We start from the raw sequence: 13,828 nt of genomic DNA on the forward strand, positions 1-13,828 counted from the left end.
AATAATATTCAATTATTCAATTTCAAGTTCCTGTTCTGCTCCATTGCCCTTTTCATGTGGGTCTCTGTGTGCCTTCCCAAACCATTTATTTTGGTTTTAGATATTGCTTGAAATTGATGATAGGGAAAGACATATGGAATGCAGATGCTAAATTCTGTGTAACAGTTGGTCAAAGAAAAGGTGAGAATCTTAGAGTGGGGAGGATGATTTTTTAAAAAAAGAAAAGGTTAGAAACTACATAACAGAGGAAGCATAATAATGAGAAATGATGACCCAAGGAAAGGGAGAAAAAGCACTATTCCTTGCTTTTGCTAAATAAACAGTTGGTATATGAGAAAAGTGAGAAAGAGTAAGATCATTATGTGTAGAAAAGGGTGACATTAGAAATGATTATGGAGGAAGGAGGGTCTGAGGAGTCATAAACATGGGTTATATAAGGAGTCAAGGCATTTGTTCTTTCCCCACAATAGTCTCTGGGTTGACCCTTGAAAATTAAGGGTAATTGTGCCTTGTCTCTAAATCCTGAAAACCTCCCTCCCTGCCACCCCACTTTTTTTTTTTTTTGAGACAGGGTCTTGCTTTGTTGCCCAGGCTGGAGTGTAGTGACAAGATCATAGCTCACTGCAGCCTCAACTTCTAGTGGTCAAGCAATCCTCCCACCTTACCCTCCTGAATAGCTGGGACTATAGGTGTGTGCCACCACGCCTGGCTAATTAAAAAAAGAAAGGTTTATCCTCCAAGACATCTGAATAAAATTGTTATAGAGACGAGGACTCACTATGTTGCTTCCTTTTTTTTATTTAGGTAAAATTGACATATTACTAAACATTTTAAAGTGGACAGTTAGTGCGTTTAGTGCATTCACAATGCTGTGCAGCCATCAGCATGCTCTAGTTTCACCTCCCCTTTCATTTATTAGGAAAGCTTGTATTCAAATCTTCTTTAATCCCATAATATGCCCATTCATCCAAACTCCTGTTCCATTATTCCATCATTTCCGCTAGGACCCAGTCCCCAAAATGTCCATTATTCTAACCCCTGTCACTCTCATGCTAGATATTGTCCTTCATGAAACCAGATGAGGGGCCAGAACAACTTTTCCTGGTTTATACCTGTGAGAAGAGAAGTGATAGAGAATGTAGTCAAAATGATTCATTTCATAACTTCTCAGACGTAGCTGATGTGGACCCAAGCAGATTCCTCGGATATTGAGAGCTGAATATGGGTATTGACCAGAATAGATTCTACCATTCAGCTGGACCAGGCCATTCTTCCCAGATTGTCAGTCACCACTCATACTATGAGTAATCCTATATAGGAACCACACAGCTTCTGCCCAAACTATGCCACTAAAACCGCTCTCTCGAAGATCAAATACTATCACTATCTCTCTCTCTCTCTCTCTCCCTCTCTCAGCGATGGGAGTAGTGGCTCTCACCAATATCAGTAATAACATCTATCTATCTATCTATCTATCTATCTATCTATCTATCTATCTATCTATCTATCCATCCATCCATCCATCCATGTATCTAATCTATCTACCTTAGAGATGGGGGTCTCAATATGTTGCCCAGGCTGGATTTGAACTCCTGGGCTCAAGCAATCCTCCTGCCTCAGCCTCCTGAGAAGCTGGGACTATAGGCACATGCCATCATGGACCAGCTAGCAGTGACCTTTCCATAAGCCCCTGAGGTATGGGGATTGTTTGCTACACAAGTTAGCTAAACCTAACTATTCATTTGAATAGGCAATGGACAGTGTCTGCCAAATTTCCCTATGCAAGCTTTCTCTGCTAAGGATACTCAAAAGGAGTCTTAAGAGAAAAATCTTGGTAATACCTAAGTCTTGCAACCTGAGGAAAGGGATGAGCAGGGAGACTGAAGGGCTGATATTCATATACAAGCATTCAGTAATAAATCACTGTGGGCCTAATGCTCAGATCTTTTTTTTTTGGTCGGGGGGACAGAGTCTCGCTCTGTTGCCCAGGCTGGAGTACAGTGGCATGATCTTGGCTCACTGAAACCTCCGCCTCCCGGGTTCAAGCAATTCTCTGCCTCAGCCTCCCAAGTAGCTGGGATTACAGGCGCCTGCCACCGCGCCTGGCTAATTTTTGTATTTTTAGTAGAGATGGGGTTTCACCATCTTGGCCAGGCTGGTCTTGAGCTCCTGACCTTGCAATCTACCCACCTTGGCCTCGCAAAGTGCTGGGATTACAGGCGTGAGCCACCGCACCCAGCCATGAAGAACATTTTATTACCCCTTACCAGAAAAAGTCCTGTATTCTTCAAAAATATTAAAGACAAAGAAAAGCTGAGGAACTGTGCCAGATTAAAGAACACTAAAGAGACATGACAATTAAATGTAATATATGATCCTAAACTGGATCTTGTGCTGGAAAATAAAAAAAATGCTAAGAAAGATGTTATTGGATCAACTGACAACATTTGGAACATGGATGGTAAAGTATTACAGCAATGTTAAATTTCCTGGAGTTGTTAATTGTATGTATTTTGTTTACATAAGAGAATGTACTTATTAGGATATTCAAGTATTATGTGGTAAAGGAGGATGATGCATGCAATTTACTTTCAACTGCTTGGAAAAAAAAATATGTACGTGGGCTGGGCACGGTGGCTCACACCTATAATCTTAGCACTTTGGGAGGCTGAGGTGGGTGGATTGCCTGAGTTCAGGAGTTCAAGACCAGCCTGGGTAACACGGTGAAACCCCGTCTCTACTAAAATACAAAAAAATTAGTCAGCTGTGACAGTGGGCACCTGTAATCCCAGCTACTCGGGAGGCTGAGACAGGAGAATCGCTTAAACCCAAGAGGCGGAGGTTGCAGTGAGCTGAGATCATGCCACTGCACTCCAGCCTAGGTGACAGAGTGAGACTCTGTCTAAAAAAAAAAAAAAAAAAAAAAGGCATGTATGTGTGTAATATAACTCTATCTATCTATAACTGCAAATGATAAAGCAAAAGGGGCAAGATGTTAATAATCTGGGTCCTCTTTCTGTCACTCTTGCAACATATCTGTATGTTTAACATTATTTCCAAATAAAAAGTATTCTGGGGTCTGGATTTTTAAAAAATCATTGAGGTTCTCCTCCTGTTGGCTCAAGGGACTTTTCTGCTTTTTATCCTTTACTGCAGACCTTCACTCTAATCTGGTTTTCCCAGTTTCACAACCTGTTGACTTCTATTTAAATTCTCTTTTTTTTCCTAGCCCCTAGGATTCACTATTTGTTTGAATAGTTTGCCTAGCTTTTTGGTTCAGCTTCTCTCAAGACACAGCCTTCTCATTAGCTTCTCCTATTTGGCCTTAAGCACTGCCGCTCTTGGGCAAATGACTTCTTGCCTGCAACACTGAATCTAGGCTGTAGGCCCTAGAAGGATGTCATACCCTGAATGAAACTTGAATGCTTCCGATTGCTAACTGCTCCACCTCCCTCTCCAGCTGCTCTGACTTGGTTTAGGAGGATGTATTTCACATATCTGCCCCTTCTCGCCTTCTTTCCTGTGTAATCAAACCCTCATCATAGTTTTCTGATTAGGATCCCTTTCTCCAGTCTTTACCCACTCCAGCTAGCCCTCTTCCTTCACCATCACTAGTTCTCTCTCACATTACCTGTCTGAATAAACTTCTTTTTTGAGACGGAGTCTGGCTCTGTTTGCCCAGCCTAGACTGCAGTGGCACGATCTCGGCTCACTGCCACCTCTGCCTCCCGGATTCAAGTGATTCTCCTGCCTCAGCCTCCAGAGTAGCTGGGATTACAAGCATATGCCACCATATCTGGCTAATTTTTGTATTTGTAGTAGAGATGGGGTTTCACTGTGTTGGCCAGGCTGGTCTTGAACTCCTGACCTCCAGTGATCTGCCACCTTGGCTTCCCAAAGTGCTGGGATTACAGGCATGAGCCACTGTGCCTGGCTACCTGTGCGAATAAACTTCTAACAGCTCTACATTGCCTTTCAAAATCTGACTCAATTTACTTTACTACTTCCAAATCGTGCAACTTCTCTGCTTAACTGTAAGCTCCTTCAGGGCACAGACCATGCCTTTTCTTCTGTGTATCCTTAATTTCTTTTTTCTTTCTTTCTTTCTTTCTTTTTTTTTTTTTTGAGACAGAGTCTCACTGTCGCCCAGGCTGGAGTGCAATGGTGCAATCTCGGCTCACGGTAGCCTCCTTCTCCTGGGTTCCAGCGATTCTTCTGCTTAAGCCTCCGGGGTAGCTGGGATTACAGGCATGTGCCACTACACTTGGCTAATGTTTGTATTTTTAGTAGAGACGGGGTTTCACCATGTTGGCCAGGCTGGTCTCAAACTCCTGACCTCAGGTGATTCACCTGCCTCAGCCTCCCGAAGTGCTGGGATTACAGGCATGAGCCACCACACCCAGCCCCTTAATTTCTTATATAGTGCCTAGCACACAGAAGATGCTCTGTAAATAGTTACTGAATGGACAAATGACTAAACTTTGAAACTTCTTTGACCTTACTATGCTCAAATATCACTTCTGATGTTCTTCTCCGACTCTCTCACTTATCTTATGTATGTCTGCACACGTTTTTTCCTCATTAGACTCTAAGGTCCCTGAGGGAAAAGACCATGCTTTATTCACCTGTCTCATTCATACCTGACCCAGTGTCTAGAAGAGTGTATAGCACAGAGCAGGCACACAAGCAGTTTGCTGGATGAATGAGTGAATGATACTAAAGAGGAGAAAATACAGACTTTAAGAAGCTCTCCGTATAGTGAGAAAAACTGAGGACCTAAGAGCAATGAAAATAGAAGTTAACAAATATACATAAAGAAGGTACAGGTTAATTTAAGTAATCAGATGATGATGCAGAATTCAAATAAAATAGGAGTCAATCAGCAAAGGTTCCCGAAAGGGTGAATTCTGAGAGATATTTGAAAAGAGGAAAGGGACATAACTTGAGAGAGCAGGAGTTTAGGAACATGTCAGAGAGTTAGGTTGAACCAAGGCATGATAAACATGTTTGAAGCTTACATTCTGAGCAGGATCTGTTCTACCCAGACCACAGGTTTCTGCCTTTTTTTCTGGCTCATCAAGCAGGCATGTTTACCCACTCTTTTTATCTTCATGTTTCCCAGGTCAGCCCAATGTGAGGACTTTAAGTAGTAGAAGGAAGTTTCTGTGAAAATATGCAAACAAAACTGCCTTGTGGGATCGAACATTTTTGGTAACCCTAGTTCTCTAGGGAAATAAACTTCCCTGTTCCAGATAAAATGGAACTGCTCCCCGTGTTGTTAAGCCAGAGAGAAAGCCAAATGACTTCCCTTAAAAGGTACTTCAGCACATTTTACACAAATTATAGTTTTCTGTGTGTGTTATGGGGATCCAAGGAAATCAAAGATGTTAATGAGTGAGATTTGAGAAACAAAACTTGATAGTAGAATTTTGTCTTAGCCACATCTGCCCTTCTCCTCACTGAGTATATGCAAATACCGATGGTGACGGACAGTAACTTTCTAGAGCTCAGATCACTGCTGCCTCCAGCACTTGTGGGATGGAAAAAATGAAGAAATTACAGTTGCCCTAAAAATGTCCCCCACTTCAGGAACCTGAATATTTTACACAGCAGGAGATACATCGGAAGTCCTACAGAATCTCTTGACTTTGGGAGATGCAACTGCTTTTCTATTAGGATAACCTAATTTTCTGTGTCCATTTTCTCAGAATGTTGTGCCCAACGCGTTCTGTTTCCTAAATACCCAGCCTTCCTTCTGGTAGAGGCAAGAAAATTATGCTAGCATTCGCTCACTGCATGTTTTGAGCGTTTGAGTTCAGAGTACAGCTATTCTCTCTCCTCGTAATGTAAACACAGGTTCCCACGGCGGCAATGGGAGACTCCCCTAAGGGGCTCTTGACGTACAGGGAGACTTCCAGATATGGTACACAGATGTCACATTGCTAGAACGTCTCTAGACGGCAACGAAACATTAAAGCCTAACCTGAGGTAATCCCTCACCGGCAGTGAAGCTCCTCTGCTAGGCACTGTCGTCCCGTACACTGCCCAAGCTCTGGGGGTGTCACACTAGCTGGGATGACATTTTACAGTTGGATCCCGTACCACCGCCAGGCACCTTTAAATCACCGCAGAGTCTACAGTGCGGAGGGGGCGGGAAGTCCAGCCCCCGCACTCGATCCACGCTGGCTCCCTACGGAGGCCCACCCACGCGAGGCCCACCGACTCCCACTGCAATCAGTACTATGCGATCGTCCTAGAGAGTCCATTCAGCTGCACTTCCGCCTCAGTAGGTGTCATGGCGCGGGGCGGGTGAATAGTTCCGGCGAGGCGGGGCTGGCCGGGTTGAGGGGCGGCCGCTCGGCATTCCGTTCGTCGGGTCTGGCGACAACGGCCGCTGCGGAGCAAGGGGCCCGGCGGTAGCCCCGGACGGCAGCAGGAGGCCGAGGCGGGAGCGCGCGGGGCTGAGGCGGCGGCGGCGGCGGCGGGAAGGGGCTGGGTGGTGGAGCGGGAGGGAGGCTGAGGAGGCTCCCCCTGCGGGACGGGCGCGGGGACGGCTCCGGGGGGCGGGGGCCGGGGCCCGGGCCGGCTCGCGCGGGGGGTATGATGACCCGGCTGCGGGGCCCCAGATCTCGTCTCCTCCGCCGCCTCCTCGCGGCAGCCCCAGCTCGCGGCTGAGAACCAGACACACCGGCGGTGAGTGGGGACGGGCAGGAGGGGTCCTCGGCGGGGAGCGACTTCCCCTCAGCTCCCTGAGGCGGGGCCGGGCCGGCCGCTGGCTCTCCTGGAGCGCCCAGCCTGCCGGGGGAGCCTTCCTCAAAGGGCCCCTGCCTGGGACCGGGCGCCGCGTCCTGCGGCCCGGCCGCTCACTGCCGCTGAGGGGATTGCCTTCCCAAGAAGGTGGGGAGGCTCCGGGCTGGTTTTCGGGGCAACTCCCCCTGCCTCCTGCCACTTCTCGCCTGGGCGTGTTGTCCTTAAGTGACAGGGGACCGCCTTGCGTCTCCTCACTCGGCCGGTTTTTTCGCCGGCTGTCGTGGCAGGTTCCCAGTGTGTGGCTTGTGCGTGTGTACTTCACAGCTCCGCTTATCACCATGGTTTTGGGTTATTTGTGCTGTTTGGGACCAGGAAGCCGTGCCTGGAGAGGACGACAGTGGGGTGGGTGTGGAAGCTTTTCTGTCGTCTCCGCTGATGTTTTGTAGTCGTTAGGCTTGTAATTCGTAATGACGGTGGAGACTACGTGAGACCAGCCCCCCTAATGTATATGTGTACAAGGGAGATCTAGAGGTCTGGCCCAAAGGGAAACTTTTGCTGCCACCACTTTCAAAGCTTTCGTTAAAAAAACAAAAGGTGAGGCGGGGGGGAAGGTGGAGAAACAACCAAAATTCTGGTAAGGCCCACACTGTTCACAGGTCTGTGGGGAAGAGTCCCCTTTTTGTGCTTAGCAACCAAGACGTGGAGTTCCGTCTCCAGGAGCGTTGGTCTAACCTCCAGTTTGTTGTGGTGACGAGCTGTGAGCAGTGGCCTGTGTTTATGCTGGGCGAGCTTTCTTTCCTACTTGGGGAGGGGGGTTCAGGATGGGAGGATGGGGGTAGGGAAGAGGGGGAAAAACCCCCAAGCTCCAGTAAGTCTTTTCTTTACTTGATCACTGATTCTGTTGTAGGTAGACTCATTTAGAGGCAGTCCTAGATGCTCTTTCTTGTCTATTAGTGACACTTTGGGAATTCTCAGTAATTGCATCAACATAATACTTTCAGCTATAGACTCTCTGTCCCAATCTGTCCTTTATCTTGTTTCTTAGTAACTGGTGAAAACAGCAGTGTGGCTTCCCGCTCCTGATGAAATAGGGTTAAATTAAGTGGCTGATGCCCTCAGCAAACCTACAATTTTCCTTTTGTTTGTGTAAAGCTATTTTTGATCTCTGGTCTGTGGGGGTTTTTTTTTTTTTTTGTAAGATTATAGAGAATGCAAACTATTGCTAGCTTTTTTCATATGGAAGCCTAAAGCTTTCTATAAAACATTTTTAAAATCTAACAAATCATTTGACCTAATTTTCATTATTCAGCTGGTGATTTTGGATCTTTACATGTAATTATCTCAGGGTTCTGTGTTATAATACTGTTATGATGAAGGGTGTCATTGACTTTAAGATACTGTTCCTGGCTTGAAAGATATTTTAGTAAAGTACTTGCGGTTGGAACTGGAGGCAGCCAAGCCAGTAAAGCATCTTAGAATAAAATGGTGAATGAGATCTTATAAATATACTGGCTCTGGTTGGCAAGAGCCAGTGATACCTTCATGAATAGTTTATCTTATCTCTCGACACTGTAGTTTTGTGGTTTTTTGAGCAAGTTCGTTGGTAACTTGAGACTTCAAACCAAACCAGAACTTCCTTCTAAAAGAAAAAAAAGAAGAGATAATCTCAAAGTTCACAATTCTTTGGAAAATAGACTTCTTTCATTCTGTGCTTTTGTTTTTATAAGCACAGCTCCATCAGTGATTTGTTGGTACAAATCAGTGAGTCATACCGGCCTTGTAAAGTTCTTACACTTGGAACTTGTGCAGCTTGTTAGTTATATATTGTAACTGGTCTTGTAATTTGAAGTAATTTTGCAAACATGAGCTGCTTGATCTGCCACCTGCATGAGTGTATAACAGCAGTCTGTATTTTTTAGGTCTTTTAAAAAAAAATTTACTATTATTCCTCCCGTTATCTTCCCTTCCTCTCCCTTTGTGCCATTCTGAACACAAGTCATCAAGATTATTTTCCTTTAAGTACCACTTCAACAATCACTGGTTTGTCTTTTGGTTCCTTTTGTTTTTGTTCCTGATCTTCCCTTTAGTTGTTGGAACCCAGCTCCTAAATGCCTAATATATTCCTGTAGTGCATAATTTGGCACTTGAAAAATTTACATCCTGTTTTCATATTTTTCTTTCTTTTTCATGTGTTATATCATTTCAGCAACATTTTAAGTTCTTTGAAGGTAAGGAAACTTACATTCCTTTTAGATTCTTTAAGGGTACCTGGTACAGTGCTTTCCCAGAGTGCTTAAGGAAAAAGAATGAGAAGACCTTTGCCAGCATTGCTACTCATTAGCGCTGGGTAAAACTCGTTTGGCCTTTTTGGATCTGTTTTTGTTTTTTTTTTTTTGATTTGAGACAGGATCTCGCCCTGTCGCCCAGGTCGGAGTGCCGTGGTGGGTTCAGGCCGGAGTGCAGTGGTGGGTTCAAGTGATTCTCATACCTCTGCCTCCTAAGTAGCTAGGACTACAGGCACTACAGGCACGCACCACCATGCCTGGCTAATATTTGTATTTTTAGTAGAGATAGGGTTTTGCCATGTTGGCCAGGCTGGTCTCAGACTCCTGACCTCAAGTGATCCACCTGCCTCGGCCTCCCAAAGTGCTGAGATTACAGGCGTGAGCCACCATGCCTGGCCTGGATCGCCTTTTTCTCATCTCGGAATTAGGGGGTTTTAGAATCTTTTAAGGTCCCTTTTATCTGTAAGAGTGCCAGTACTTTTTTGCTAGTGTCTTCTGCTCCAGTTAAATATATCTCCTTACTCTACACGGTTTTTTATTTTTCCACATCCTTTGGCATACTAGGATAGCAAAAGTCATCTCATTCTTCTGAAAGAGCCTCCTCCATCTTCCATTCTCCAAACTGCTGTTGCCTTACTTAAGTCCCGTTTTCCTTCAGCCTTTGCTGGCATATTGTTTATGTTTCATATTGATCTCTGCTTTGTTAATTTTAACTTTTTCTTATCCTGGAAACTCCTCAAGGTATAGTTTTCTTAATTCTAAGCTTTATAGACCTATAGACTGTCATGTGCAGGTACTAAAATGTAGTACCTTTTTACTAAACACAAAGCACTTACTTTTCTTTTGTTCTGTTGCCGTAGTCATTCCAAATAAATCTAAGTGAACTATTGATTTTGATACAAAGCAACAGCCTCTGCCACACTGAAGAAGTGAGCTTTAAGCAGAGACTATAAGGGTAAGTAAAAGTTAGGAAAAGAAAAGGCTAAGGGGGAAAATGAAGTTCAGAGAGGAAACATGTTGAAGGAACTAGGGCCAGAGAAGGCAAGGTCTATTGTGGGAACCCAGAGAGACTTGATAGTATTGGAAGAGAGAGTGCCTGGGGAAAAGCGCAGATGAAACAAGGCTGTGCAAGTAATCGTGGTCCAGATCTTGCAAGGCCTGGTAATCCAAATTAGGAATTTTGGTGTTTGTCCTAAGGTTTTAAGTGGGGGATAGGTACACATTTTTTTTTTCAGATGTGCATTTTTAAAAGCTTCAGTTGAGAGGTGAATAATGAATTGGGAGAGGGGAGCTTAGAAAAGGGGCTTGAGGCTAGATCGTGGCTCACACCTGTAATCCCAGCACTTTTGGAGGCTGAGGTAGGTGGATCACTTTAGGAGTTTGAGACCAGCCTGAGCAACATGGTGAAACCCTGTCTCTACAAAAAATACAAAAAAATTAGCTGGGCGTGGTGGCATGTACTGGTAGTCCCAGTTACTCGGGAGGCTGAGGTAGGAGGGTGGATTGAGCCCTGGAGGTCAAGGCTGCAGTGAACGAACCATGATCGTGTACTGCACTCCGGTCTGGGTGACAGAGTCTCAAATAAAGGGGGGAAGTTGAGAGTACAATTTGGAGGAAACCAGTTAAGCTATTTAAGTATGGGATTGTGCAGTAGGGGTGGAGAAAACTTAGGAGAGTAGAGAGAGATTTAGGTGTTCTGTTGGGAAGAATTTTCTTCCCAAACTTGTCTCACTTTGTTTTTACAGAAGATGTACTCTTATCATCTGTAAAAAATATGTGTCAGAGTATGTGATAGACAATATGTACACCTGTGTTCATGTCATCTGAGGATAAGTGCTGGAGCAAGAAATCAATATATAGTACAGTTTTTAGGTCATTTGGCTAACCAGCTGTTAAATTGTATGAAAGACGCAAAGATAACATTGAGCAAAAGCAACAGGAATTTATTACTGGTGTGTCAGGAAAAAGTTACTGAGGGGTAAGGACAAATCAATGGAAAATGATTACCTGGGTTGTCATATCCAACTGTTCCATTCAGGGTTATAATATTTGGATCCTTTTAATAAGATTATTTGCCTATAGTGCTTATAGTGTGGAGCACCCAGTAAATAATGTTAAATGGATGTGACCATGCCAGGGAGTGGGAAAGTTGTTAATCTGTTTTTGAAAGCCTTGGATTCTAGCTATTATCTTTTAGCAATAAGTACAAGTACCAGTGATCTTTTGCCCATCATTGCTAATTTGGTATTAATGAACTGGGCAAATTTGTCATTATATTGAGATGGTTAAGTCCTTGGAAAGTCAGGTTTGAAATGTAAAGACTTCATTTATTGCTGGAGTCAAGAGGCGCAGCATTTTCAGGAAGTCAAAAATAGCTTTTTATGCCAGGTACGGTGGCTCATGCCTGTAATCTCAATATCGTGGGAGGCCAAGGCAGGAGGATTGCTTTAGAGCAGGAGTTTGACGCCAGCCTGGGTGACATAGTAAGACCTCAGATCTGAAAAAAAAAAAAAAAAAATTAGCCAAATGTGGCATGTGCCTGTAGAAATTAGCCAAGCGTCCTGGTGTGTGCCTGTAGTCCTAGCTACTTGGATGGCTGAAGCAGAGGATTGCTTGAGCCCAGGATTTCGAGGTTACAGTGAGCTGTGACCACACCACTGCATTTCAGCCTCACTGACAGTGGTGAGAACCTGTCTCAAAAAAAAAAAAAAAAAGAATCAGCTATTTTTTTTTTTAAACCTTTATTTTAGGTTCAGGGGTACATGTGCTGGTTTGTTATATAGGTAATCTATATGTCACAGGGGTTTGGTGTACAGATATTTTGTCGTCCAGGTAATAAGCATAGTGCCTGACATTTATTTTTTCTGATCCTCTCCCTTCTCCCACCCTCCACCCTGAAGTAGGCCCCAGTGTCTGTGGTTGGCCTCTTTGTGTCCATGTGTTCTCGTTCTTTAGCTCCCACTTTTAAGTGAGAACATGCAATACTTGGTTTTCTGTTCTGTGTGTTTGTTTAGGATAGTGGCCCTCCAGCTTCATCCATGTTGCCTGTTGCTGCAAAGGACATGGTCTTGTTCTTTTTTATGGCTGCATAGTATTCCATGGTGTATATGTATCACATTTTCTTTAGTCTACCATTGATGGGCATTTAGGTTGAATTTCATGTTTTTCCTATTGTGAATAGTGCTGCAGTGAACATGTGCTTGTGTCTTTGTGGTAGAATGATTTATATTCCTTTGGGTATTTACCCAGTGATGGGATTGCTGGATCTAATGGTAATTCTGTTTTAAATTCTTTGAGGAATTGCCACATTGCTTTTCACAATGGGTGAACTAATTTATACTCCCATCAGCAGTATAAGTGTTCCCTTTTCTTCACAACCTTGCCAGCATCTGTTATTTTTTGACTTCTTAGTAATATTCATTCTGACTGGTGTGAGATGGTATCTCATTTTAGTTTTGATTTGCATTTCTCTAATGATTAGTGATGTTGAACAATTTTTCATATGCTTGTTGACTGCAAGTGTGTCAAAAATAGCTTTTTAATTTATTGAGTTGCTATTCACATTGAATTGAAAATATCTGTAATTTGCCTCACAGATTCTGATATATAGTAAGTTTTCCACAGATGTTAATTCTGTTTTTGTTGTTGTTGTTGTTTGAAAGCTCTCCACCTAGGAAGAGAATTGCCTCCACACTTGCAAAGGCAAGTTTAATAGAACATAATATCTTTATCCTGTGTCTAGAAATTGCTATTTTAGCTGAGTTTCAGAGTAGAATATAAATAAGAGTCTGTTGGTTTTTCTAGGCCATTGTGATTCTGTATTTTCTTCTCACCTTGTGTTAATTGAGGTCAGAATGAGTCTCAGCCACACTGTAAGAACCCCGGTGGTCTGATACTGACTTTTTGTACATCACACCCTTGCTGTGGGGAAGACCAGTGAAAGAATTCTGAGTTGTCCTTTCCCTTTGGGTGAACTAAATTTGTCTTTATGGATAAGAACTGTAATCATTTAATATTAAAACATTCTGAAAAATGTCCTAGAACTTGTACTTTTTTCAGTGCCCAATGTGAAGATCTGAAATCATAAGTAATCTTTTATTATGTTTTTTGGGTAAAAAGTTGGCAATAATGTTACTCTGCCAAATGCAAAATTTTATAGAGTATCTAGTTATGAATCCTTTTTTTTTTTTTTTTTTTTTTTTTGAGATGGAGTCTCACTCTGTCGCCCAGGCTGGAATGCAATGGCATGATCTCAGCTCACTACAACCTCTGCCTCCCGGATTCAAGTGATTCTCCTGCTTCAGCCTCCTGAGTAGCTGGGATTACAAGTGCGTGTCACCACGCCCAGCTAATTTTTGTATTTTTAGTAGAGATGGCGTTTTACCATGTTGGTCAGGTTGGTCTCGAACTCCTGACCTCATGATCTGCCTGCCTTGGCCTCCCAAAATGAATACATTTTTTAAAATTTGGTATTTCATGAATTCTTTTCAGTATTACTTTATGACCCCCCTATTCCTAGACAGTTGCTGCAAACTGCAAATTTTCTATTTAGATTCTTTCACTAAATACTTCAAGTTACATAAAAGTTGTGTTTATGTTTTTTGATAGATTGTTAAAATTAGGTGAACAATATTAACATTGTTAATGGAAAACAAATTTAGAAAATTTGCTTCCTTTTGTTGTTCAACAGGTTGGCTTAATTTTATGATAAATACTTACACATATATTTTAATAGGTGCATTTTGTAAAGGAGCTACTTGGTTTCAGATTTTTCTTTTATTATATTTGGTATT

The 13,828-nt window shown here is 43.1% G+C and overlaps 1 protein-coding gene and 1 long non-coding RNA gene across 12 annotated transcripts in view; one reads left to right on the plus strand and one right to left on the minus strand.

Moving 5' to 3' along the window:
• Positions 1-209: 209 nt before the first annotated feature.
• Positions 210-6,139, minus strand: LOC130541622 (uncharacterized). 2 transcript variants are annotated; one of them, XR_008955707.2, is made up of 3 exons: positions 5,984-6,122; positions 5,019-5,163; positions 210-1,112 (listed from the first exon to the last, which is right to left on the minus strand). It is a non-coding gene; the product is annotated as an uncharacterized LOC130541622 (long non-coding RNA). The 2 variants fall into 2 exon arrangements; XR_008955708.2 differs by having other exon boundaries at positions 212-1,112; positions 6,001-6,139.
• The window catches only part of HIPK1 (homeodomain interacting protein kinase 1), a 48,828-nt gene continuing 41,075 nt past the window's right edge, over positions 6,076-13,828 (plus strand). For 2 of the 10 annotated variants that reach the window (XM_055114164.2, XM_055114173.2), the window contains exons 1-3: positions 7,493-7,618; positions 8,957-8,978; positions 9,896-9,990. Coding sequence is in view for 1 of the 10 variants with exons in the window: in XM_057302615.2 (XP_057158598.2) it covers positions 6,076-6,286 (211 nt within the window). In the remaining 9 variants the exon portion in view is untranslated. Of the gene's footprint in view, positions 6,287-6,542; positions 7,153-7,491; positions 7,619-8,956; positions 8,979-9,895; positions 9,991-13,828 lie in introns of those variants that run through there. The other 8 variants (XM_008973657.4, XM_008973653.5, XM_055114181.2 and 5 more) reach the window with 7 other exon arrangements.

This window comes from Pan paniscus, chromosome 1, assembly GCF_029289425.2.
Source record: "Pan paniscus chromosome 1, NHGRI_mPanPan1-v2.0_pri, whole genome shotgun sequence".
NCBI lineage: Eukaryota > Metazoa > Chordata > Mammalia > Primates > Hominidae > Pan > Pan paniscus.